The sequence below is a fragment of the Myotis daubentonii genome, chromosome 14 (genome assembly GCF_963259705.1).
Source record: "Myotis daubentonii chromosome 14, mMyoDau2.1, whole genome shotgun sequence".
Taxonomy (NCBI): domain Eukaryota; kingdom Metazoa; phylum Chordata; class Mammalia; order Chiroptera; family Vespertilionidae; genus Myotis; species Myotis daubentonii.
Genome location: NC_081853.1, coordinates 24,616,060 through 24,643,929, shown reverse-complemented (window position 1 = coordinate 24,643,929; position 27,870 = coordinate 24,616,060). Strand labels below are relative to the sequence as shown.

Genomic DNA, 27,870 nt, shown 5'->3' with positions numbered 1-27,870 from the left:
GCTGATATGCATGGTAAGGCTTTTATTTGAGCCCTCCTACAGTTTCACCCAGATTAGTATTGCATAATCTTTGAAGAAACAGTTCAGTTATAAAGTGAATTCAACAGGGTAAGTGAGATTTTAGGGACTTTTTTAAAACCTTGAACACAACAAAATTAGTTCAGGTAATGTAGAACTTGCTAACTAAATGATTAGCAATATATGGATGTGAATATAACAGTTTTAAATTGACTTTAAAATGCTTTTAGTGAGGGCTTTTTGATATTCAGATATTCAGCTTTTTAAAGCATTTTAGGGTATATCTGGAATGGATATGGAGGATTATAGACCCCTTACCACTTCTTTGGGATTATTGTTTTATCCTTCCCCCTCTGGCCCCTGTAGAATTACAGATATTTAAATCGAGTAGGGACTATTGGCATCTTCCACCCTTGGGCATGTCTGGGAGTAGGTGCCACCTTGGATGCGCTGAACTGCAGTCTTAGGGAGACCCCAGCCTGGTTCCTAGGGACCCCCCCTTCATCTGTGCTTTCATTAGCTCTGAGGCACAGCATGAGTCTCTGCAGGTTCCCTGGTGCTGGGCCTAGAAGCCCAATTGCTTTGAGTGCTGATCCAATGGTCTCCTCCCCTCTTGGCAGTTTCTACTTCAGAAGTGGCCTCCATGCATGAGATTGTTTCCTTGTGACCTGGCCCACTGCACTAGGCTTGTCAGGGTGGGCCCAGCGTTGGGAGCTGTTTCATCCCAAAGGAAAGTGAAGAGCTTTATCCTTTGAGTCAGACTGGGTTTCAGGCCTGTGCTCCCCTCCTCTTGCCCCTCCCTTCCTCTCCTATTAGCATGGCTGTCATCACAAAATAACCTGGCAGGCTGGGCAGCTTAAACAACAGACTCTTATTTTCACAGTTCTGGAGGCTTGTGGGTGACTGTCTTCATGTTCACATAGTCTGTCTTTTTGTCTGACTGTGTCTTAATCTCCTTTTCTTTTTATTTATTTTTTATTTATTTCAGAGAGGAAGGGAGAGGGAGAGTGAGAGATAGAAACATCAATGATGAGAAAGAATCACTGATCACCTGCTTCCTCCATGCCCCCTATTGGGGATCAAGCCCGAAATTCGGGCATTTGCCCTTGACTGGAATCGAACCTGGGACCTTTCAGTTCTCAGGCCGATGATGCTCTATCCACTGAGCCAAAAGGGCTAGTGCCTAATCTCCTTTTCTTATTAGGACACCAGTCATCTTGGACTAGAGCCCATCCTAATGACTCCATTTAACTCTAATCACCTCTTTGGAGACCCTATCTCCATATATAGTCACATTCTGAGGTATTGGGGTTAGGACTGCAACATGTGAATTTTGGGGGGACATAGTTCCATTCATAACAATCCCTTCCCTACCCTTTCCTTCCTCTCTCTCTCTTCCTTTCTCCCTCCCTTTCTCCTGCTCTCTCTCCTGCTTTTTTTCTTCCTCCTCCTCACTTCTTCCTCTCTCCCCATCACCCTTCCTATCCATCTCTTGCCTCCTCCCTTCCCTTCAGCTCTCTTCCCTTAGTGTAAAAGTGTCTGCACCGCTAGAAAGAATATAAACACAGGAAAATCTAAATGCCACTTTTCTCCTTCTGGCTCTTCTATTTAACCAGCTTTGTGACCTTGAGCAGTTCACTAATTCTTGAAATGCTCGTTTCCTTAGCTGCCAAATGGGAATTAGTCTTCTTCTCTGCCCTTATTGGGCTGTAGTGAGGAAAAAATGCTTTTAAAATAAAATATTTAATACAAGATGCAGGGAAACTCTGACAAAGTGTAATATTTATGGGATTATTTGGATTACTTGAAATCCTAATTAAAGTGGCACATGTTTCAACTGCACAGGTTTTACTGTGTTACTGTTATCCTTAATTATATCATAAGCAGCCAGCAATACAAGGTTGTGGGGTTTTCCTGAACAACCTCATTGTTGTTATAAAGAAAGCGCCAGATCTGATCTGCTCAAACCAAGCTCAGTCAGGAGTCTGGGCTTGGCCTAGCCTCCCTCGCCTGCCCCCCTTGGCCGGAGTGACCTTCAGCTGAGGTTTGCATTCCAGATGCAAGATTGGGCTCTGCAGGTTTAGAGCTGTGAGCCTGGGGCTGCTGAGAGGGACAGTGAGGATGGCACTTGTACCCCAGGGGTGATGGGAAAGGGTGCTCGGGTCCTGAGTTGTAGAGTCGTGTGCAGTCCTTGTACCGCTGGCAGACACTACGTCACAGCTTTTATCTCTGCTGGCTCGCCCAGGTTTCATCATGTTGCCTAACAGCCCTTCTTGTTAAAAAAAAAAAAAGAAAGAAAAGAAAAGAAAAAAGTTACCAGAATGGGGATAGCCACAAGCTGAACTGCTTGAAAGAGGTTGACTTCACTGTCGTCTCCCCAGCTGCTAGTCCATGAGACAAAAAAGTATTATTTGAAAGAAAATGAGTAAGGCCTGGCTGCCGGGGCTCCTTGCCCTGCACGGTCATGAGTTTGTGAGATGTGAGCTGGGCCGTGAAACGTTAGAGCTGTTTTATCTGGGTGCTCTCCTGCCAGTAGGGTGACGTCAGCCTGCTCGCCGCGGGCTGTGGTGAGACAGGAGACATCCGCGTAGCCGAGCGGCTGGCTTGGGGGACCGAGCTGTGGTTTTGCTTCTTTGATTTAAGTTCAGATGTGATAAACGGGGTGGGGAGGGGAGTAGAACATCAAGTCTTGGACACAGCAAAGATTTAAATTGTGGCAGAAAACTCTGTTGGGTGAGGCCTAGAGATTTTTGTGAAAAACCCACCCTTAAAGTTTTAGCAGGATCCTTTTCAGTACAGTTGTACCTTCCCCCTTTCCATGAATGCAGGACGTTGGCATTTCAGCCTCGTGTTGTTTGACTAACCTTCATAAAATGACAATAAATGCCATTACTGACATTAATTTCTCTTGAGTCATGTCACAGTCTGAAACGCAGCCACAGATCCTTGTCTGGCGGTTGGCCCCAAGTTGGTGCAGAGGCGCTGTGATGGGAAGTTGAGAGACACAGAATGCTATTTCTGTTTCACCCTCCCATCCATTAACCCCGTGGTTCTCAACCTTCCTTTAATACAGTTCCTCATGTTGTGGTGACCCCCAACCATAAAATTATTTTCGTTGCTACTTCATAACTATAATTTTGCTACTGTTATGAATCGTAATGTAATTATATATGTGTTTTCCGATGGTCTTAGGCGACCCCTGTGAAAGGGTTGTTCGACCCCCAGAGGGGTCACGACCCACAGGTTGAGAACCGCTGCATTAATCTCTCTGAAACCAAATCAGTTGCCTTACCTCCATGCTGAAGGTCCTGGCCTTGATGATTCAGTTGAATGAAAGTCGAATCTGCATTTTGTGGACCAGGTTCTACTCATCTCTGGGTTCAGTTGACTGACTGCAACTTTCTTATAATAGTTAAATACTACAGGAATGAAGGTGCAACACTGAGAGCTAGAAGTGTCCTGGATTTTAGTGAAATCTTCTTTAATGATGAGGTAAATTATTAGTTAAGACGACTTCGTTGACTCAGTATTCTTTTCCTACATTTATAAAGTGTGTCCTGTAAAAGTTTAGTATTTTTTCAATCAGCAAGTAAAGTAAGACTTAACTTTGGAAGATGTACATTATGGAGAACCTAGACTTTTAGAGCCGGTTAGGCCTTCAAGATGACCAAATGGAGCCACTCACAGATGCAGAAACTGAGGCTGAGGAGAGGTGAGCACTGTTTTGAGAACTTCCAGTTAGATTCCATTTTGAATCCAGTCTAAGATGAACCATTATTTTATGCTTCACTAAGACAAACAGTCCTGCCTATTACAATATGCCAATTGGATATCAGACAAACTTCAGTCTCAGCTATATTAAAATGTAGGAAATAAAGAATCGCGCAGTCCTTGAAATATGGTAATGACAGGATTCTGAAACCAGGCTACGTATCCCATCTTCTCCATCTGACTTTGAAAGAATTTTCTTGTAATATTTCACCCAAATCGTTACATAGCACATCGTAAAGCTAGGTGATTTTCTTTTTTGTTTCTCTTGGTTAAATTTTTTAAAATTGAAATTAATATGTGCTGATTCTTGTGAAATCTTGGTCCACAGTCTTTGCTCTCCTCAGTTGGGAGAAATAGTTAAGCACTATTTTTAGTCCATACATTAGAATTGTCACCATGTTTAGTAATTCTTTTGTTTCTGTTAGGCATTTTCCTTCACTAACACACCGAGATTAAAAGGCCAAACACATTTTAAAAAATTAAACTTCTTTTGTTATAACTTGTAACTGTAAATTTTTCAAAAAGTTAAATTGACAATTGTAGCTAAGCCAACTAGAGAGACTTAAAATACTGGGTTACTCAGACAGCTCAAATCTCCTTTCTCCTGTTTATTCTTGGAAAAGAAAGATAATCTTTTTTCCTTTTTCAAGTGCCAAACCATTGTGAAATTTAGAACATACACCAGTATAAAAGAAAAAAGTCTTTTATACCCCAAGATAAGTTCCTTTGGCGTGCATTTTCCCCCTCCTCTGCTGTGGTCAGGGTCTGGATAAATGTCATCATTCGCGTTTCTGACAGTACTTTGCACAGCCTTCACCATGTAACAGGCACTCCGACTCAGTCTGATTAGAAGCTGAGCTGGAGCTTATCTGACTGTAATAGAGTAGAGAGATAGCGCTATCATAACAAAAGGTTTCTTTTTATTTCAGGGAAAATTAATGGAGGCTTGTCCTTATTCAACAGTTAAGTGTGAAAAACCTGAGAGAAAAGGGGTCTTCTGTCATCCACTGATAATACATTTGGGGATGGGGAGGGGTGGCTGCTTTGTTGAGAAGTAATGCACTTACCATATAATTGACCCATTTAACGTATGCAATCCAGTGGTTCTAAGTATATTCATGGAGTTGTGCAACCTTCATCACAATTTTAGAACATTTTCTTCCCCCGCCCCCCCCCCAAAAAAAAAAAAAACCCACCCGGTACTCATTAGCAGCTACTTTCTATTCCCCCTTCTCCCAGGCCCCTAGCAATCACTAATCTACTTTTTGTCTTTGCCTGTTCTAGACATTTCATCTAAATAGAATTAGAACTGTATGGCCTTTTGTGTCTGGCTTCTTTCACATAGCAAACTGTTTTCAAACTGTCGTAGCATGAGTCAGTACTTCATTCCTTTTTATGGCTCAACAATATTCTATGATATGGACATACCACATTCTTCAGCTGCTGGACATTTGGGTTTTTGGCTATTACGAATAATGCTGCTAGGAACACTCATGTATATACGCTTTTTGGTGAAAGTACATTTTCATTGTTCTTGGGTATGTACCTAGGAGTGGAATTGCTGGGTCAGCTGGTAAGTTCCTCAACTATTTAACCTCTGAGGAACTGCCAAACTGTTTTCCATAGCAACAGCACCATTTTACATTTGTGGTTCACAACCCTATCATTCACCAAGCAACCAACGTTTACTAAGAAAGTGTTCCTTCTGTAACATTGAACGAGGGCAGCAACACCCAGCGTGTGTGTCAGTGAAGCTGCGTGCACGAGGCCTCTTCGCCGCCAACAACATGCACGCCCCGTCATCTCTACGGGGTCCGCTAGAGGTACGCTGCAGCCCATAGGGGAGACGGACCAGTTCTGGCTTCTTGTGGGTCTCTTCCCACCCCCAGTTCAGAAATCTCCAGTGTTTTCAGAGTATCCCTGTGGACTTCCCTGTCAGACACCAGCGCCTCAGTCTTAAAGATAAGCAGTGCATCATCAGCTTGGTGAACTTGTAATGCAAGCACTGGATGAAGATTGGAGAGTGGAACGGAATGTTGTTCTTACCCCAAAAGAGTTTTGCTTTTCGTGGAATAGTGTACGCTGTGTGATGAGTGACTCTTCCTTTTTTGGAGTGATTTGAATTTGTTGCTGTGGTGGTGGTTTTCCATGGTAACTGCTGTTGCCACACATCTGGCATCTGATGAAATGGCTCCCAGATCCCAGGGGTCTGCACCGAGCCCGAGCACTCCTCATCCCCTCGTCCTGCCAAGGACGTGGAGAAACACTGGGCGGCGGGCGTGGTGGCTCTGGCGTGGTGACGAGGTTTGATTTGCAATGGCTGATTTCCTGGGGGTATCATCAGGGCTCCTCCAAAAGTTAGCTGGGCTACAGATGCTGTACCCCGGAAACTCCTCCCCTCCCTGGGGAGGAGGCGAGTATAAGAAAGAAGGGCATGTTGGGAAAGAATATTTCTGATTTATCAAGGCATCAATATTAGCACTGCTCTGTTTGCTTGTTTGTTTGTTTAAACCAAAATTACTAAATTAGAAGTAGAGGTCAACCAAAATCCTACTGAATTTCTGAGAGGAGCAGGCCAGCCTAGGCCCTGTTTTTTTAGGTATTTCATTTAAAATGGAAAGTTCCAGTTTGCATTGGGGCCAAAATCCCAAAAAGAAATCCTTACTGGAGGTGTATTACGGGTCACTGTATATTTGCTAGTTTATATCTTGGTTGACTCAGTTGGCAAAACTTCTATTTTTCCTGGTAAACGTTCAGAAGGTTTTTTTCCTCACTCCTTTCCCTCACAAAATCATATTTGTCATATGTGTATGAAGCAAACGACTGTTAAAACTGTCCACACATCTGTGATGATATGAAAATTAGTGGTGGCAAACAAAGATTTCCTTTCTTAGGTACCACAAGGCCTCAGATGAAGTTGACTTTATCCTAATATTACTCTCAAATTGTGACCAAGTGGAAACCCAGTTGGTCAGGCCTTAGAGACCAATACGAATAGCACCACAAAAGAGTTATTTGTGAAAAATGTAGGTCCCTCTTCCCCCATATGACTCAGAAAGCTTAAAGTTTTCTCTTAGAGTAATTATTATTGTTTATAAATTTAGAAGCTATACAACCTTTATTATAAGCATATAAAGGGTTATGCTTATTTCAGTTCATAGTGAGGCACAAAGTTATCACTTAACACACAGCCTTTTTAGAATGGGAATGAAAAACATTAAGATGTCAAAGCAGATCGAGATGTGAACTTAAATTTGAGTGTCTAACTTTGAAAAATGTTTTGAGAACTGTACCTGTGAATTAATCTTGTGATTAATTATATGCCCAAAATGTGCTGATAATAATCATAGTATTTTTAACATGCCATTTTTAGTATACTCTAAGAATAAAATGTTAATTTCTCATTAAACAGTGCATTTTTATTTCTGGTAACTTTTGGGTCATATATGTGAATCATTAACCCATAAATTTTCCTCATTCTTAAAAAGAAAAAAAAAATAACCTACCAAAAATACAATAAAAATGTAATGAGTAAGAAAAGTGAATTTGGCATAGTGTTCCAATGAACCCTGTGTTAGGTCATTCTCTTAAGAGGTATGGAGTCAAATACCCATAAATCAAAAATCATTCCATGTTTTAAATTAACTTTAGAGGTGGTTTATGGTCAAATTTTCCCCTCTCTGTTACTTTATTGCAACTTTTAATTTTAAACTTTACCCTAAAGAGTTATTGAAGAAATGGCAATTATGTGAGGTGATGGAGGTGTTAGCTAACTCTGTGGTGGCAAACGTTTTGCAATATATAAGTATCAAATCAACACATTGTACACCTTAAACTTACCTAACGTTATATGTCAGTTATATCTCAATAAAGCTGGGGGGGGGGGCGTTACGGTGGGAAGAGTTATTGTGCTAGAAAACCACGTTTATGTAAAATGTCTCATGCTTGGCAGCTAACCTTATGCTCAGACCATGTTCTGAGAATGGCAGGCTGCGTGTCATGTTGCCAAAAACTTTCCACTGGGAGTAGTTTTGCAAGGGGCCGGGCCGGCCGGCGGGGAGCGGGCGGGGAGCGGGCGGGGAGCCGGGGGCTGAGGTGGGGACATTTCTCCTGCTTGGTGACTACATCCTTTCTCTTGCGTAGGTGAAGCTGCTCTCCGGGGAGAACCCAGGATGCAGACCATCCCCGTGGCATCTGCCCTCACCAGTCACCGCACAGGCCCCCCGCCCATCAGCCCCAGCAAGAGGAAGTTCGGCCTGGAACCGGGGGACGACGACCTGGACTGTGAAAATGACCACGCTTCCAAGATAAGCCGCATCTTCAACCCCCATCTGTAAGTTCCCTCGTTCTGAAGTGTGGGCGTTCCGATTCAGGCTTGTGCACGCAATGCCAGGGCCGCATTTCTCTTGCAACTCTTGTGTCGACGGTGGAGTGAAGGATGAATAATGCTCATGTGCCAGGAGGGGGTAGTAAACGAACTTTAATAACTCACGGAGAGACATCTCATTTCCCTCTGGCGTATGTGTCTGGCCATTCGTGTGTTTTCCCCGTGGATGTTAAGGAAGTTATTGCTTCTTGGGGTGGTTGTCTAAAAATGTTGCCCCTTCTTGCCTGTACGACTACTGATGGTTGTTCGGAGAGTCTGTCTTTGGTGAATGTTTTCATGTGCCAGGGACATGGGAGGAAAAGTTAGCACCGGAGCAGAATGGGACAGTGAAGAAGTATTAATTCTCACCTTATGTGCTCACGGTGTACACTTGAAATCTCCCCAGAGTGGGAAGGATGGCCTGTTGTGTTTGTGGGAAGGTGCTGTGTATCCCATGTGATGCGTGAGCCTGTTGCGGCCCTGACAGTCTTGGGGCCGGGAGGGCTGGGTGCTCGTCCTCCATCTGCCACCAGCACTCTCTTCAATCACAGCGTGTGTTGCTACCACTCTCTGGGCCTCGGTTTCCTTATTTATGACAAGAAGAGGTTGAAATGAAAGCTCCCTGAACCTGAGCAACATTTACCAGGTTTTTATTTGGAAAACAGCTTGCATTTCCGTGCGCTGCCCTCCGGCTTCCCCTTGCGCTCTCCTCTATCTGGGCTTGCCTTGAAAAGAAGCGGGGTGCTCTTCCACATGTTTTCAGCCTGGAAAGTCTGCTCTGGCCATTGGGTAGCCAGTCGGTGCCATCAGAGTTGGGGGTCTTGGCAGAGGCGGGAGGTAGCTCTGGTTATTGGAAGGAGCCTCTCTGTGTATCCAGGTGAAAGGTTCTCCTGCTTTCTCTCTTCCCACGCACGAGTTAATGTTTCGTATTATTCAGGATGCTCAGTTTCCCTGGTTCTGATATCCGAGGATGCTGCTGTTTCTGGCAAGAACATGAGGCTCAGAGAGCTCCCGTTTCCTCATTGGAGGAGGAGGCCTTGCGCAGTTAGGTGGCCGGTAACGCCAGCAGCCCTCTGCTGCCTCAGCGCCCGCAGTCCTCGGCATTCCACGCATTCCAGCCGCCCGGACTGTTGTGTGCAGTCATAAGACCCACTGACAGAGGTATTTATCCTCCAGTAAATCACCGTCGTGTGAGAGGCTGAGCCTGCAGTCTGGAGCCCTGGAATTTGCTACAATCAGGAAGGAATCCAGCAACGAGGCACTGCAAAACAATGAGCTCTCTCGCAAACCCGCTGGCTTATCATGTAGGTCCCGGGCACAGCTATTTGGAGTTTATTCTTTTGTTACTAGGAATGTCTTCTCTCATATACCCTCCTCCCCACCCAAATAAGGAGGGAGGAGACGGCCCTGAAATAGTATGTTTTAGGATCACGCATGCCTTAGTTTAAATCCTAATCTGACACTTACCAGCTGTGAGGCCTCGGACAATCACTTAATATATCTGGGCCCAATATCCTCCTTTGTAAGGTGGCAATGATAATAGTTTGTGTATAGAGCTACTGTGAGCGTCGGAGTTAAAATTTGTAAGGCGTTTGGCACAGTATCATACTCAGTTGATGTAGCTGTTACTTTTATTAAGTCCATTGTTTAGATGCCGGTACTGATGATGGAGAATAAGAATGCCATTGTGGTGACTTGAACGTGGAGAGTGCTCCGTCTTAATAAGAAACGCGGTTCCAACCCCAGCTTTCTCTTTCAGCGGGAGTAATCATCGTTCCTTCCACAGGTGGTTTGTGAGTGCTTCGTGCAGGGCCTGGCGGGTGGTGAGCACTCGGCCTCAGTTGTTATTGACACCGTCAGAATATTACAGCATTTAGAAAACGATTTTGTAATTCCTTGGGTGGTTACAATATGTCCTTGAAGTACAGGCCTATGATGACGTTATAAATGAAGTGTAAATAATAAAAATAGAATTGCTAGATTTCATGGGCAACTCACAGTGGACGTCATCACGCCAAGTCTTACGATAATAGAAACAGACGCACCTGCCCCCGACCGCCCCCCCCCCCCCCCAAACTCCCTGGCCCTAAGAAGGAAACATGATCTGTGCGTGGCCAGTCCCTTCTGGTGTCACTTGTTCACCATGTGGTAGTTTTTCACTTCGGTGACATTACCAGTATTTCGACTTGTGTTTTCTAAGAGCTGAGTGACAGGCAAATTGAAAAGATTGCCGCATCTCTCTCTCTTCATGTTGCATAGTACTCAGGAAGTCCTGTTGTTTGACTTGATGAAATGTTTACTATTGGAGGGATAGCACATTCCCTCCTTCTTATTTACGGTCTCGGATGTTTTCAGTAATAAATTACAGATTCATGTTTATTTGGAAAAGAATGGTGTAGTATATTTGTTTAAGGAGATTACAAAGTGATCTTTGCTCTTTATCTTCTTAAACGTATTTGGCTACTTTATCACTAAAGACATCAGTCTGGAGGAAGGAGTGTTGTTGAGAAGCAGTTGTGGCAGCGAGCTCCAAGGGTCCAAAGATGCGTGCCCTGGCTGCGTTTCATTATAACCGTCACGTTGGAGAGATTGAGTGGCTCTGAGCCAGAGTCGGAAGCTACCGAGTATGATTACATTTCATCTGATCTGACTTGGGGAGGAGGAGAGAGAAGAGAGGTTTCCTTAGTTTTTCTCTAGAACTTGGCTATTGAGAATTTCTGGACTCTGGTTCCAGCCCTTTATAAACCTGGGTCCTTGGCACTCTTTTTAAGAAAAAAATAAAAATAATAAAAATTACATATATATATTGATTTCAGAGAGAAAAGGAGAGGGAGAGAGAGAAACATCAATGATGAGAGAGAATCATTGATTGGCTGCCTCTTGCACGCCCCCTACTGGGGATCGAGCCCACAACCCGGCATGTGCCCCTGACTGGAATTGAACCTGGGACCCTTCAGTTGGAAGGCCGGCACTCTGTCCACTGAGCCAAAGCAGCTAGGGCAGTGATGGCGAACCTATGACACGCGAACTCATTTTTTTGGTTGATTTTTCTTTGTTAAATGGCATTTAGATATATAAAATAAATATCAAAAATATAAGTCTTTGTTTTACTATGGTTGCAAATATCAAAAAATTTCTATATGTGACACGGCACCAGAGTTAAGTTAGGGTTTTTCAAAATGCTGACACGCCGAGCTCAAAAGGTTCGCCATCACTGAGCTAGGGCTTGGCACTCTTTATTAAATTTCTTGTTGATATGATTTGGGTGACCCGGAGAAATATATTTTAGGTGTTTTTTTTTTCTAAGAAAACTGTTAAGAACACGAATGTCCTTTTTCGGAAGTTGAAAATTACTCTATGTGCTACTTAGAAAGTGGGGTAAGGTACGAGACCGGGTGGTGGTGGTGGTGGAGAGGCGGGTAGAGGTGGAGTTCTTCTCAGGGAACTGTCTGGAGGTAAATTTTTTTCTGTGAGCTTGATATTCAAGTATGTTTGGTAAGGAAGAGCTCTCCTTTTCTCCTGTCTGTCTGTTTTTCATTTAGACTCATGGATTCCTACTTTACTCAGAGAGTTGTCGCTGTCCTTGATTTGGCAAGTAAGAGTCCCTTCAGCTGGCTTTTGTGTGCTTGTTATCTCTCTCTCTCTCTCTCTCTCTCTCTCATTTTTTTTTTTTTGAGCACTTTCTTATTTTCTGGCAAACAAGATACTCATCTTGTAAGCCACCTTCCTCAGCCATGGCACCAGCCATTTCTCCAGGGCCCCCTGTTCCTTTTAGTGGGGATAGTATTTAGAAGCCGAGATCTGGTTGCGAGGTGTTCTTGTGGTGTCGCTGCCTATAGGCTTGGGTTGTCTAATGGTAGCCACTAGCTCCATGTGGCAACTTACTTTTACAATGAAATGAAATAGAGTTTTCAGTGCCTCAGTTGCACTAGCCACCTTTCAAGCTCAGTAGCCACGTGTGGCTGGTGGCACCATATTGGACAGTGCACACAGAGGGCACTTCTTTTAGGGGGAAGAGCTAGGACAAGATGAGTTCATGTTAACGCTCCAATGCTGAGCCAGTTTCACGGGGTTCTTCCCCATCCTCCCCATTCACATTTGTATCTCCCTGGTTCCCAACAACATCAACACATTCCCTTCTTGTTCAGCCCCACGGTGCACAGAGAGCAGTTTCAGAATTGCTATGGTCATACCCCTTTGGAAGACTAACCTACTGAGGAGAGTTCAGGGCTGTTGGCAGCTCTTTTTTCCCCTGTGCAGAGGGAAAGCGGTCAGAATACCAACTTCACAAGGCACTTCTCCCCCCACCTCTCAGTGTTGTTACGGTCATTAACATATATATGGGTTCTATAGTTTCTGTTTCCATGCAGACATTTTCATCCTTATTGTTGATTTCATTTCAGTTTTTGAGTATGTAAAACATGCTTCTAAAAGTCAACATTGTGTTTTGCATTATATGTAAGTCATTATGCTTGTATACCCTTAAACTTACACGGCACTTCATTTATAGCTCCATAAACCTGGGGGGGGGGGGTCAAAACTGTATTAAAAAGTACGTGTTCTTGCCCCTGTAGGTGATTACCTTTTTTTGTTGTTGTTGTTGTTAAAGTAAGCAGATACATGAGTGATTTCTTATTTCCCCTTCTTTCTTACACTTTGTGTACTTGTTTGAGCTTCGGTGTTTTCATTCACCAGTATGCTGTGGAAATCTTTTCCCGCCAGTTCCTCACCCTTGTTCACAGCTGCATAGCACTCCACTGCGTGCATGTGCCAACGTTCACTGAGCCAGGCAGTGCCCTTTGTTTGGCCATTTCCGTCATCCCCATATTGTATAACCCTAAGATTGCAGTGCATAATCTGGTGCATTTGTAGTATCTTGTGTTTTTGTAATACAGAAAAAGCTCTCGAAGGCTAACATTGATGTATATAATAGCATGCTGAATTCACATTGGTTTTGAGGCTTTTCTGAGGCTGCTTGGCTGGTAGAACCTAGGAGGAGTTGTGTACTGAAGAGTATAGTCTAAGGTGACTTTGGGAAATGAAGCCGTTTTCGGCTTTGTGTGTGCGTGCACGTGTGGAGCAGGGCTGGGCAATTGCACTGTTCACTCAGTCACCTGTCAAAGGACGGGAATCCATACTGAGTGCTTAACCATGTACTGGCTCTGTACCAGACACTAATTGTATTATGTCATTTAACCCGCACGGTACAGGTGTCCCTTTAAGATGTGTGTAAAGCTCTATTTACAGAAGCAGAAATTGAGAGGATAATGTGTCCAAAATGGTGGAGCTGGGATTAACCCTACTGTGTGTGGCACCCAAATCAAGGATCATTTGATTGTGCCATGGCTGTGGCTGACCTGATACAGGGTTGCGTGCACACAAAGACGGACATCATATATTTAGCATGCCACTTGGCCAGTCGAAGGGCCCACGCATGGCACAGGTGTTGACTTGAATTGCACCCGCTATCCAGAGACTGTGCTCTTCGAGCTCAGGTTCCAGTTGGAGGAGGCATCGTCTTTTTGATCAGGGGTGTCCATTTGCAGAGTCGTTGCCCCTGACCCCAGAACAGGGCAGAACCCATACGCTCCCACTGGGGTCAGCACCGTGGTCACGGGCCTTGTGCTGGAACCAGCTGCTGAAGGAGGAAGGGCCAGGGAAAGAAAACATTGCCTCCTCTCTCTGGTGGTGCTCCTTTGAAATGCCGCCCTGGTGTGGAACGTGTCCATTGTTGTTGTCTTTGCTTCTGTGGCCATTCCTTTGAAGTTTTTTCTCAAATCCCACGAAGCCAATTCTTCATCCTTGAGTGCATTATCCAATCTCGGGGGCTTCTGTTCCCTTGCTCCTCCTCTCACACGTCTTTCTTCTTGGCTGCCTTCATCCCTTCACCCCTAATCTTAGTCCTCCCCCCGCCCCCCTTGGCCCTAGTCACTTCACTCTTCCCTCCGTAAGGCTCAATAGAAAAAGAGGGAAAACAGACAAACTCAAAACTGGTTTTGTATAAACGTTCGCTAGTGTCTGTAGTCTGTGGTATCCCCGATGATAATATTTGGTAATAACCCCTGGCAACATCGTCACACTCCCTTTGGCGACTCTCTGTTTCTTATGTCTCTTCAGTACCTTTGGTTTGGACGTATATGGACATACTGACCAAGAGACTACTTATTCTGCAAACTCCATGGAAGTGGAGGGAGCAATTCCTCATTTCAAATCGAAACTTGACCCAGAGGAAATTGAAAAGCTGCCATTATTTTAGTACCTTGACTCAACAGGGGCTCTGTAAGGTAAACAGTAATACATCTTCGTAGATGGAGCCGTGTTACTATTGTGTTCATGTCTACATAAGCCCTCGAGCAGGTGAACTTTTCAGCACGGAGAATGGTGATGGGTCAGGATCCTGGGATCCAGGAAATCATGGCAGCCATTGTGTCAAAATCCCACTAATAATAGCGACTATTTCTTGAGCCTTCGTGCGTATCAAGCCTGTGCAGAGGCTTCCCGAGCATGATCTCGTCATATCCTCTCAACCCTGTGATGTGGGTACTGTTGTTACCCCATCTGCTTTGACAGATGGCAGAACTGAGGCACAGAGTGGTTCTGTAACGTGTTCACGGTCACACAGCTAGCTAGCTAGTAGGTACCAGAGCCAGGAATCGAAACGCAGGCTGGCTGTTCCTAGAGCCAGGGCTCTCAGCAACCTCGTTACATTTACATCAATAGCATATGTATCCAGATGCCGTGAATCATTTGATATAGGTCCTTAACTAATAAGCCTTACCGTCTTGGATGACCTGCTATTTAGGCACTCTCAAAACACTTTTGCTTTGGAGGTGAGAGGTGGAGGGACACGAGGTGGTGAAGGGCGTCAGTAACAAAGGTGCTGTGCAGGTGAGAGCCTCCCAGCGCAGTGAGGGTTCCCTTCAGAGATGGTGGAAGGAGGAGCTGCTGTTTCCCCAGAAGAGGCTGGACGGGCGAGAACCCTGCAGGAACAAACAAGGGCTTCCTTTCGGCTCAGGAAAGGGCTTTTTAAAATGTTTCAAATATCTGACCCAATTTTAAGTTAGTGGCACAATAGTAACATTAGTGTAAAAGACTCAAACTGGAGTGTTTTAAACTTTGCTCCCCCCGCCCCTTTCCAGATTTCATAAAGCAGACGCTCTTGAAATAGAATCCCTCAGACTGTGTGCTTTCTCTTTTTCTCCCACATCCTTCCTGGCGTCATCCAAACTTGGGCAGTTTTCGCCCTGACATTCTCTGTTCTTCCCTACTTGCCCACACGATCTTACAAGTACTCCCACCAGGATATTTTAAGAGGATATTTTAGAGCCTGAATTTTAGTGCTTCTAAATAACTAACTCATAAACTGATACGTTGTTAAGTAGGGATTTAGTGTATAGCCGGTATGTGTGTTTACTTAACAACACGAACGAGAAGGGAGCCTGGGTCTTTAGCAAAGGGAGGTGTGATCTAAGCACGGCTTCATGTGAGGGTGACTCTGCCCCCCTCACTCCCGCTGGGGCTGAGGGTCGGCCCGGACAGGATGGGAATGAAGCCGGCTTCTCCTGTGACGTGACAGGCGCATCTGTGTGTGACGTGCACGTGTCTTGCTAGTGAAGTGTGGTACCTTTAAGTGAAGGTCACAGGCCTACCTGTGCGGGTTTCTTGTTTGTCGGGCTGGAGGCATTTTCTCATTTTCACAGTTGAGCCGAAAAACAAAGGCCTCCTTATCCGAGCAGGGAGCTGTGCTCCCGAGAGCTGACATCAGCCCTTTCCCAGCAGGCATCACTGCTGCCTTAAGAGTCTTTGCCGAGCGCTGGAAAGGCAGATAACCATCCTGCTACTGGCATTTTTCCGGCCAAATAACACAGAGGGAAGAAATGCCAAGAGTGCCAAGCGTCAGAGAAGATGAACAAAAGGGACTGCCATCCTTTGTCTGTTCTTGTCCCCACTGGGACCTCGGTGGTGCTCATCTCCTGTCACAAAGGTTATAAAAGAGAGCCTTGACCACGGAGGAGTGAAAGAACATTTGGGATATGTCAGGGCTTTCATTTCCATGCGAAAGGTCACTCTAAAACGACACGCTAGCATCTAAAAAAGGAGTGTTTTGAGATTTATGGATTAGGTCAAAGGTGTTTGTTCAAAAGTTGAGGAAACAGAACGGCCCGGGATTTGCCCGGGCCCCCCTCCCGCCCGGGTTCCCTGAGCACCGGCTCCTCTCAGAGCCCTGTTTTCACGAAGATGCTTCTGCGCTGGGAGCGCACATGGCGGCTGTTTTTATACACGGTGAGAGGGTTAATCTTGGTGCTGCTTGATGACCACGCAGGCCTCTTCGCAGTGCAGAGCCGGCCTGTCCTGAACGTCTACGACATGCTGTCACGTTAGTAGATTTGACTGAGGACCAGACGGGAATGCTGAGAAATGTGCCTGTGTGTGTGTGTGTGTGTGTGTGTGTGTGTTGGGGGTGCTTTTATTTTCCGCTGGGATCTTGCTTGTAAATCAGTCATTTGTCTGTGCTACATGCAGCTGGAACAGAATGAGGGAGTTTACAAGCCCTGTGTTCTATGTCTACTGTTGTTTTTATTTAATAAATGCCAGCACTTGGTCTCTATCTTCTTTGCTAAATCATTGGGTGCACACACACACACACACACACACTCACACACACACACATTCATTTTTCTCCCTTCCTCTCCTCCCCCCCCCTTCATTTTGAAATTTCTTCACATATTGCCTCTGCAGCATAATTAGAGAACTTAATGTTGCAGTAATAATGTTCTGGGTCTGGCAGTAGCTAGAAACCTTGCCAAACAAAGGATCTGAATTCTGGATCCAAGCCCTCAGAGCCCCGACAGAGGAGAAACGTGCTACAGAACAGAAGGAAAAGTTCGCTACCACTTATCTTACCTCTTGCCTTCCCTTCCTTGAAGAGACCTCAGAAATACAACTAATGGCTCCACATAGATACCAGCTTCAGAAAGTGGGTCAAAGCCAGGTGGAAGAAACAAACCCGCTCTTACGAGGTCGGGTCGCTGCAGAAGCAAGTGGGAGAGCCGGAATCTCTCTGCTTCCCTAAGGTTGCTCCTGCCCTGGAGCCCATCGAGGCATGGCTGTGGGGTTTTCTGACTCTCGGGGGTGAGTTCCTTTGGTCGCACGTGACACCCTCAGGGACTCAAAGCGCCGCTGCCCGCAGATTGTGTCAGCACACACTCGCCTCAGATGTTTGAAGGAAGAAGCGTGTCCTCTGGCCAACATTTGGGGAGGACCTGAGTGGATCTCCCGGGCCTGCCTGTGCCGTTAGCACAGTCCAGACTCCGAGAAGTCCGGTGCACGGAAGCACTGGTTAACGCCGGGTTCTCAGCTGTAACTGGCCAGGCAGTGCTTTGTCCCTGTGTCATGAGACCCATTGGGACTAATCCAGGGAGCATACTGCCCGACAAAGTGAACATCTTACTTGATTTCAAAATCCTGTTACCAACGTTCAGACTCACAAAGCCTGGTGCGGCACAGTTAACTGTTGTAATGAAATTACTGTATACTTTCTTGACTTGGGATTGTTGGGCGCCATCTTTCATGCCTGGGGCTTTCAGGGAAATTCGCTGAGGCCAGAGAAGTGGTGGAAGCTGAAGGCCCTGCCTTCCCTTGACCTTACGCCCTCTCATTCCATCTCTACTTCTCTCCTCCCCTCTGAGCTGGTTCTGGAGAGATTACCTCCACTTCCATGTCGACCTCCCGTCCAGTGCTGTGATCCCTGCCAGCCATTGGGTTGAAACTTCTCTCCTTCATTCACCTGTGACCTGCTGACCTCCAGATCCGGGGAAACCTGCAGTCCCTCACCCTGTTTGACCTCCGCTTTCTCGTGAGTCTCGTCTCTCCTGGGTCCCGTGGCTCCTTACTTGCTTCCATTCTCCAGAGTCCGGTCCTCACTGTGCAGACCCTTCCAGTGAAGTGACACCCCAGCTCATGGCTTGAATGACACTAAGGTGGATGATCCCCAAATCTTGACGTCCAGCCAAAACCTCATCTTCACACCAGAGAGCTGCCTGCCTTGTAGGCGTTGTGTGTGGACCGCCAGCTCAGTGCTGCCCCAGTGGATTTGATTTTAGTGACTCCTTCCTCCTTCCAGCATTTCCCGCATCTGTCCTCCATCTTCATGAGGGGGGCAGCTGACTTTCCAGTTGCTTGGAAGTTACCTCCTTCCTCCTTCTGTCTCATCTCCCAGATCTAATCCATTGCCACACCTTGGGGAGTCCGTCTGTTAAGTGTTTTCAAATATATTTTTATTGATTTCAGAGAGGAAGGAAGAGGGAGAGAGAGAGAGAAACATCAATGATGAGAGAGAATCATTGATTGGCTGCCTCCTGCACGCCCCCCCTACTGGGGATTGAGCCCGCACCCTGGGCATATGCCCTGACCAGAATAGAACCTGGGACCCTTAAGTCTGTAGGCCGATGCTCTATCCACTGAGCAAACTGGCCAGGACCTGGCCCAGGCCATACTTTGGACCCCCATTTCCAAAGCAGCGCCCTCCATACTGGTCTTGGCACTTCAGTGTCAGAAGTATTTTCTGAAGTCTTACTCTGTGCTTGGAATTATCCCGTGGCTCCCAGTCAGCTCCCGGAAACACTGGACAGACCCCTGTCCACGGAGTTTCTGCCCCTCAGTGAGCTCCGCCTTGGCGGATGGGAGCCCATGCGCCCGCACTCCTGTCCTCATGCACGTTCCTTGCCTCTTCCTCTTGACAAATGGCGGTTCCTTCTGCTTCGAGACGAACACTTCTTTGTGTAAGATGATGACACTTTGGTGTAATCATGTGCCCATCTGTCTCTGTCCCCTTTCCCAGACTGCACGTCCCTCCAGGCCATGAGCTGAGCCTTACTCATGTCTGTCCCACTTGCTCCCAGCATAGCACAGTGCCCGACACCTTCTAGATGCTGAGTAAGTGCTTGAACGAAAAAGGAGTCACTATGAGATCACTGTCAAAACACTCTTCCCTTTGGGAAAGAATTCCTTTCAAGTAAATAGGCAATTAAACCTGAGTGGCACCACGTCTTGTGCTTCCATTTTTACCTTACAGCCTTGATGTCTAGTTCGGAACAGAGGGAGTCCCACCACTACTCCCTCCACTGCCTGCCTTCCCCACACAGGGCAGTGCAAACCCCTGGTACCTGGGCAAATGCAGAGTTTACAGTCTGAGTCACTAGCCCAGCTGTGATGCTTTTTTTGGATCAGATGGTCCTGTCCTAGTGTTGACTCTGAGTTACAAGCCTTCAGATTTTTTGGGTGAGAATGAAATGGTTTTTTTCCACTCCTCCGTTTCTGTTTCTTCTTATGCATCTTGCTCCAATCTTGGTGTGAACATAGGTAAGGTTTGTGGAAATGAGAAATTCAGTTCAGTGGGGTGCTCCTCTCAGAGAGATGGCCATTGGGTGGAAAGCCACCCAGAGAATAGATCTGTTCATACTAGGAAAGCAAACAGATTTCTGCCCAAGTGTTTACTACTTCTGGTGTTTTTCAAATCTCCCTCAAAAGTTCTCAAAGCCAAAGTGTTTTCCAACTATTTTCGAATAGAGTCGTCGTGTTTATTTTATTTGTGTGTGATAACTCTGGGCTTGCATTGCTAATAGCCCTAGTTCCCGTATGCTGGTGATGACACTGCATCATTTTGTGGTAGGCTGAGCAAATTAAGTGATTGAAACACAGACATCCTCAAGAACTAACCCTGTATCTTGGGAATGGAGACACTGTTGAAAGCAGGTATTTCTTGAGAGCCTGTTTGGAGGACGGCAAAGTCTGTTGTTGGGCCATGGCTCTGGCTGCTCTTTGATTACAGTATAAAATTCAAGTTCTTTAAGGTGCCCTTCAAGGACTTTGGTGATCTGTCCCGAACTCCCTTCCCCAGGATTATTACTCAGTAGTAGGTCATCTCCTTGGACTGTCAGTTGTCTAAAGACTCCTTACCCATGGTTAAATCTAAAAAGAATTTATTTAAATTTCTGTTACTATATGCCTTTCGGTAACACAGAGTGTGAGAAACAGCTCTCACAATTCAGTGTGGGTTGTTTAACTAACCTACCTCTTGACTTTCGATTTGAGGCTGATATTTGAAACCAACATTGTCATTGCCCATGGCCTCTCGTGTATGGCATGCTCCTCTCCACCACACAGGTTCCTCTTCACATCCCTTGTCAGCTTTTTTGAAGACTCTTCGGGGCCTCCCAACATCCCACATCACCTCTACTGTAAGTGAGATCATTCTAGACATTCCATCCAGATTTGGCGATAATACGATTCGAATCCTTCTCTCCTTCCACCGCCCTCCCAACTTTTTATTTTGGAAAAAGTTCAGACCTACAGAAACATTGAATGAGCAGAGTAATATAATGAGCAGAGTAATATATCCTTACTAGACTCCCCTGTTGCTAATATTCTGCTATATTTGCTTTTTCTTTCTTTTATGTGTGTTGTAGACAATGATAAGATCTAATGGACGATATATTCAGCAATGCCCTTTATAGATGTTTTCTTTTAAATTCAGGATTCAATTACAAAGCACACGTTGGGTTGGGTTGTCGTGTCTTTTAGAGATCTTTAATCTAGAATAGATTCCCATTTTGTGGGGGTGGGTGGTGGTGGTAAGGGGAGCAGGGACCACCCACACAGGGACTGCCCTGGAGTGTCAGCCAGTCGGACCAATGGTGGGGAGAGTGTCTGTCAACCCTGGGAGGGATGACGTTGTCTATGATGAATAAATGAAGTGTTCAGGATATGTCTGTGGTTATTGTGTGGTGGGAAGTGTGAGTTTGGGAACAGAAACAAGGGAAAGAGGGGAAAGTCATGTTGAAAAAAGAGGCGAAGGGTTTGGATGACAAGATGGCTGAGATCTAGGGAACCAATTAAAATTTTCATGTCTGCTCTAAGATAACCTAAGTCACCTTTCCATACATTTCTATTACTGCGCCCAAGGCTCATTTCTGTTTCTAGCCAACAATTCTAACAGTTTTACTTAAAAAACAACAACGCCCACACACAGTACTTTCACTTACTCATGGCATGGTGGAGCCCCATACCTTGTCCCTTTTCTCCCTAAATCTACAAACCCCAATAAAACCCTAGTAGATTGCGTTTTTGTAAGATCCCTAGTTTCTTACTTAGAAGTAACTCATTTGAAGCTCAGGTGAAGCCTGACTGTGAGAACTGGTGGCGTGTGTGTGTGTGTGTGTGTGTGTGTGTGTGTGTGGTCTTCTAATTTTTAGTGGCACATATAATATCTAACAAAAACAGTTTCAGAATTTTTAAGACTTGATGTTAGTAACTTTTTTAGGGCGCGGTGAGTGGAGATGGGTATACAGTTGACCCTTAAATGACATGGGTTTGAACTGCATGGGCCCACTTACAGATTGTTTTCAATAAATGGATTGGGAAATTTATTTGGAGACTTGTGACAATTTGGAAAAACTTGCAGATGCACCACATAGCTTAGAAATACTGAAAAAATTTAAGAAAAAGGTATGTTATGAATGCATAAACTACATGTACATGTTTTCTCTTACGATTTTCTTAATAACATTTTCTTTCTTTTAGTTCACCACATTGTAAGACTACAGTATGTAATACATACAACCTACAAAATGTTATTGGTGGTTGATGTTATTGGTGAGGTTTCTGGTCAACAGTAAGCTATTTGTCAAGTTTTGGGGGAAGTAAAAAATGTTACAGGATTTCGCGTTTGGTGTGGGGAGCTCAGTGCTCCTAACCCTACGTTACTCAAGGGTCAGCTGTATACGTAGGCCCTAGAAAGGTGACGCTGGTTCTTGTGGTCAGTGAGGGCGACAGTTGGAGGGGTTGGCGGTGGGCTCTCCCAGCTGAGCATCTTGCCCGGTGCTGGGCGAGGGCAGGTAGCTGGAGCAGGAGCAGGCCTTGGGGAGCGTGTCACAGGAGCATGGAACTCTTCCCACCTCCCGTTGCTCAGGTTCTCAGGGCCACCTCGTTTATTTCCTTTTTCAGGGATTGGTTCAACTCTTCATTTCCAAGAAATGTAGCACAGTATCCCTCCCATAAATTCGCCCATATTTTTATTCATAAGCTAGCCAGCCTTGTTTTATGTTGCTTGTAACCAGATGTTTGGTTTGTTTCTATGTTTCGCTGTCATTTGCAGAATTCCTGAGTCAGAGGGCACCCATTTGTGCTTTCTGCCACTTGGTATCTAGTAGGTTTACTGATTCACGTTCCCACCAGCCACTATAAGCACGTGCCCGTCGCCCTACATCATCAGAAAGGTGGCTGTTATCATGTGTGTTTAATCTTTGCAAGTTTCATAGGAGAATCATTGTGTGATAACTTGCCTTTTCCCCCCTTTCTGCTGGTAGGGAACTTGAGCGATCTTTTCATACTTATTGGCCATTTGGTTTTCTTCTTTTGTGACTGTTTATATCTATTCCTAAAAAATAAAAAAATATGGTGTTCCATCTTCTTTCTGTTAATATGTTACCACTCTACGTGTTAAGGATCCTCTCTCAGATGTTAGGAAAATAACCAGTTTCCTAATTTATTTGCTTTTCAACTTTACTATGCTTTTGAGATACACATTTTTAAAAATGTGGCATTGGTTAAATCATTCAATCTTTTCTTTAAAGGAAAAGGCTTCTTAAGTGCTGGCAGGGACCAGACGTGTCGGCTAGGAGCTTGTGGCACATATCTAGGCTGTGTGTTGATGGCAGGATGACCGTATGTGCTCACTGCATGTTTGCTGTGGAATGAAGAGAACGCATTGTTTGTATCTTCATGAGTTCATTTACCCATCATTTCCTGAGTGCCTGCTTGGTTGGTGGCACTGGGGGACGTGGGTGTGTGCGAAGGAGTCAGCCCTGAGCAGTGGTCGGCAAACTCATTAGTCAACAGAGCCAAATATCAACAGTACGACGATTGAAATTTCGAGAGCCAAATTTTTTAAACTAAAACTATATAGGTAGGTACATTGTCATTAACTTAATTAGGGCACTCCTAAGGCTTAGGAAGAGCCACACTCAAGGGGCCAAAGAGCCGCATGTGGCTCGCGAGCTACAGTTTGCGGACCACAGGCCCTGAGGAAGTTTCTGGGGTTGGCCCTCGGAAGGCTGTGGCCACAGACCCCGTGAGAACAGGGGAGAACAGGGGCCCTGCCGCCTCCACAGGAAAACAATAGGATTGCAGCTGGCCTTTCCTGGCTTGTCTGCTTTCTCTCCCCCCTCCCACTCAGGGACATGGCTGTTTCACTATCACGCTGAGCACGGTGAGCGGTCAGAAAGCTTTGGGTATTTGTTTTAATAGTCTCTTGTTGGGTACTGTAAGCAAGCTGTGAAATCAAAAGTTGAAATTCTGTTTTTATTTAACCATTTTGCCAGATGTTTCCTGTGGTTTGACAGATGTGCCATTTACTCGAAAGCTACACTCCTGAGATTGCGAGTGTTATGGACACTGTTGCTATAGACAGTGATTCCGTCCAGGCAGGGTTTGGACAACTTTCGCATCATCTTTTGGTTTGAAAACGTGTTTTCCCCCAGAATAGAAATGCCTGTCTCCGTCATCTTCTCTGTTACAATTCCGATCTCTGGTTTATAAAGACTGTGACTGGTTGATCAGAGTTTATTTCAGGAAACACCGCTGGGCCTCGGTGGGTGTTACTTTCTGAAAGCACCTGGACTCAGGTGCATAATAGGTTTTATTTGCAAAACTCCTCTGGGTCAAAAAGGACTCAGCAGCGGGCCGTGAAACGTTAACTTAACCGGACGGAGAACCTGACGGATGCTCCACTTCTGTGGGCTGGTTGACGCTGGGAAGGGGTTAAGGGAGCTGCTGACTCGGCGTTTCCTTGCGCCCACCTTCAGCCCACCACGCCAGACCAAGGGTCGCTGTGGTACCTCGCCTTCCCTAGCCCTGCAGTCAGCATTTTCTGCAGCCCAAGAATCCAAACAGAAAAGCGCCTCTCACCCAGGAGTCTGCTGGTGGGAGGAAAGCAGCAGGAAGCTGCTCCCTACAAAACACAAGGGAGACTGTAGTTGCGGCTGCAGCGGAGGAAAACGAGGGATTTTTGACATTCCTTCTGCAGGGGCCGGTGGCGAGGGTGCCGCGGAGTTGCATGCATTGTTCCGGCAGAGCTGGCTGCCTTCCCCAGCAGCCTGCCTCTCAGGTGTTTTGTTTAGCCTTAATTTTGGAGTTTTATAAAAGCCTTACGTTATGCAAGATGGAGAAACAAAGAAAGGGGAAATCACATACTATAATTCTGACAGCAGACCTATTTTCTCACAAAATGGAACTGTAATGATGCGTGTAACGTTTTTTGGCAAGTCACCCTCTGTAAATAAACCCTCCCAGGAGTTGCTAACCTATCCCAGGACCCAGAGGAAACTTCTCCTGCAGCCCGGGGCAGGCGGGCCCCTTACCTTGCACAGCTCCCTCCGGCCGGGGACTTTTATTCTGACAGGCGTCCGCCTCTCCAGTTTTGTGCCTGGGACTGCTTGCCAAGTTTGTGAGGCCCAAGGCTTTCTTGTGGGAGGACGCTGGGCTGTCTTCATGCTCTTTGGCAATGATTAAAGTGAGGTTAGTACCAAAAACCCTTTCATTTTATTCCCTTATCCTTGCTTTTTCAAACCAGATGGTAACCCTGTATTTTCAGCTGTAATTAATTTAAACTGTGAGGCAGCAAGTGCTGGGAGAGGTAGAGTTGATTTTGCTCAGAAGGGACAGCAGTGATTTTCCCTCTCATCCCTCACCCCGCGCCGAATGGCACCTTGTCCCAATCAGATCCCATGTCAGGTACAGGTTCTTCCGAGAGGGGACTGCACAGGGAGAGAGGGCTGTGCACTGGGCTGCAGGCTGGCCACCGATGGCACGTGTAAGCTGCTAGGGTTTGTGCACACTGGTAATTGTTTCCTTAATGGGCTGAAAGGAACCAAGTTTCAGGTGATGGCTGACATGTGATTGCCAGGCTGGGTTATCATGTGATCACCTCTAGACAATGGCGCCTGGCTTGAGTGGTTGCTGATTTGGGGCGTAGAGGGTGCCTTTTCTTCCCACTGAGTTTAGCTGCCAGGATCCCCTCCAAAAGAGGGTATGTTTTAGGTTTAGCATTTATTCTTAAAGAAAATTATAAGGGAAATAAAAGCACTTGGCCACAATTGCAGTCTAGAGGTTTTGACCTCAGCTATTTGACCACGTCCCTCCATGGAAATTTTACTTGAGTTCCTCTTTTGAGCTGTCTGAGCGCACAAGATCCATTAGACACCGAGAGATCCTTCACATTTAATAGAAAATGAGTGCTTTTGTTTACTCTCTCGGGAACTTGTAAAGTGACTCCGCAGAGCAGCCACCCCTCCGCCCTTTTCCTCCCCTCCTCGCTCTGCAGTGAAGCTGAGGGTAAAACGGAGAGCCAAGTAACGGACCGCGGGAGCCATGTCTCACCTGTCTGCACAGATCGGTACGGCAGGCTTTCAGTCCCATCATCTGAGAAACACGTTTTCTGGACAGCACAGAGGAGTTGCAGGGTGAAGATCTGCTGGCGATAATATATGTGCAAAGCACTTTGTGTAAAACCATCCGCTAATGTTATACGAATGGTAGTTATTACTTACATATTATTAACATTAGCCATCCTTGATGACTCGAAGTAATTTTTAAAGGCCCATGGTGAGAAATGAGAACCACAAATATGTGTGTAGCTTGTGAGTCTCCACCACGCTCACTGTTGATTGCCGCCTCATGGACCGTGTGCCTGTGTTTGCCGAATTTAGTGAACTGGCGATGGATGCGTTTTGTTTATTTAACTTTTATGTCAAATGTTTACATTGTCCATGAGCATTTCTCTCGTGAGCCACTTGGGCTGTGTTTACAAAGACTTGCATTTTGTTGTGGTGGTGGGTCAGACCCAACCTTTCGGAAACCTCTTATTTCTCGCTGGTAGAGAGGGACAAACATCTTGAAATGGCACCCTGCTCCAACCTGCTGTACCACCACTGGTGTGTCAAAACATCTAAGGACTAAAACGTAAGCATAGAATTACCGTATGACCCAGCAAGTGTGGTTATGGGTATAGATACCCAAAAGAATGGACAGCAGAGTCTCAAAGAGATACTTGCACTCCCCGGTTCATAGCAGCAGCATTCACAGAAGCCAAAGGGTGGAAGCAGCCCAGGTGTCCGTCACTACACCCAGATACACACCATGTGGTTGGTACACACAGTGCACTATTCCTCAGCCTTTAAGAAGGAACAACACTCCGGCCCGAGCTGTAGCATGGGTAAACCCCCAGGGTGTGGTGATAAGTGAAGGACAAATCGTGTATGACTGCACTTTGTGAGGGGTCAAATGCATAGAAAGAGAAAGTAGAATGGTGCTTGCCAGGGGGAGGGGAAACAGGAGTTAGAAGGTTGTACAACAGTGTGAATGTATTTAATGCTGCCGAACTGTACACTTAAAATGACTAAAATGATGAATTTTATGTTTATTGTACCACTGTAAATTAAAATACCTTCTTAGGACTAATGATTAACTTTATTTAGTTCAGCTGACAAACAATAATGAGTCTATTACCCAAAAGAATGGAAAGCAGGGTTTAGCCTTTGTGGTCCATCCTCAAGCTGGGAGGAAGTGAGCAGTTTGGAGGACAGAAGTTCCTCTCTCCCAGGATGTGATATTTGGTGCCTAATAATGCAGTCACAGGGTGGTAATTTTAATTTAAAGGGTAGTTAGGGCTCACCGTCACCATTTGGCTTTGGAAGTCCTTGCTCATGAAAAGGAAAGTGTGTGCCATTGGGAGTGTTGGGGGATGGTCGTTGTGGATTCTCTAAAGGCATTTTTAGAATTGCCCAACTCAAGAGTTTTGGGGGTGGGGTGGGGAAATGCCATTTCAGTGTTGAGTGGAATCCCCGGGTTCCTTTTCTCCCTCATTTTCAGGGTTCCAAGTTTTGGACTAAACATGGTTTTAATAGTCAGAGGCCACTTCGATGTTAGCGATATTACAGTGAAGCTAAGCAGACAGCTTAGGGAAAGCCAGTTCTGAGTCCTATGAAGAATTTGAAAATGAGAAAAATTGTAAAGAAATGGATTTTATAACTCAGAGAAAAATGAAGTAGGCCATCAGCATTATTTTTTTTTAGGTCCCTTGGAACTTTGCTTTAGGAATAGAAATTGATTAGTAATTTGTGCCAGTTGTCGATATGTTAGGAGCTTTTTTGACCACCTGGGGGTCCTTGAAATAGTCTTTAATTCAAATCAGCGCCTATTATGTAATCTAAGTAAAGAAAAAAATGCCTTAGCTATATGCCGGGGTCCAGCCCCAGCAGGTCCAGGGGTCCCCAAAGGTGTGGACGGAGTCGGCGAAGAAGGAATGACACGGAGACAGCGTTCAGTTGATCAGCAGCCTAGCCAGGATCTCTAGCCCGGATCTCCAGCCAAGTTCTGGTCTGGATCTCCAGAGAGGTTCTGCTCTGGATCTCCAGCGAAGTTCTTCTGTCTCTAGAGGACGTTCTGTGTAGGTTCTGTGCCTAGGCTCTGTCTCTCTTGGTCCTGTCTTCCTGTGTCCTTAGTTCTGTGTTCTGAGTTCTGTCTCTTTCTGTCTTGTTACATCTGTATTTATACCAGTTGATTCAATCCTATCAATCTCTATTACAAAGGTTAGGGCGTTTCTTATCTCCATTCCAGGGAGTAAAGATTATGTAGCTTAAGCATGATTGTTTGTAGTG

At 45.6% G+C, this 27,870-nt stretch overlaps 1 protein-coding gene across 9 annotated transcripts in view; it reads left to right on the top strand.

The window, feature by feature from the left end:
* Positions 1-27,870, top strand: part of VGLL4 (vestigial like family member 4) — a 146,375-nt gene that overhangs the window by 97,942 nt on the left and 20,563 nt on the right. For 8 of the 9 annotated variants that reach the window (XM_059663594.1, XM_059663597.1, XM_059663600.1 and 5 more), the window contains one exon: positions 7,933-8,122. In XM_059663594.1, the coding sequence (XP_059519577.1) occupies positions 7,933-8,122 (190 nt within the window). Of the gene's footprint in view, positions 1-7,932; positions 8,123-24,635; positions 24,731-27,870 lie in introns of those variants that run through there. The other variant, XM_059663601.1, reaches the window with a different exon arrangement.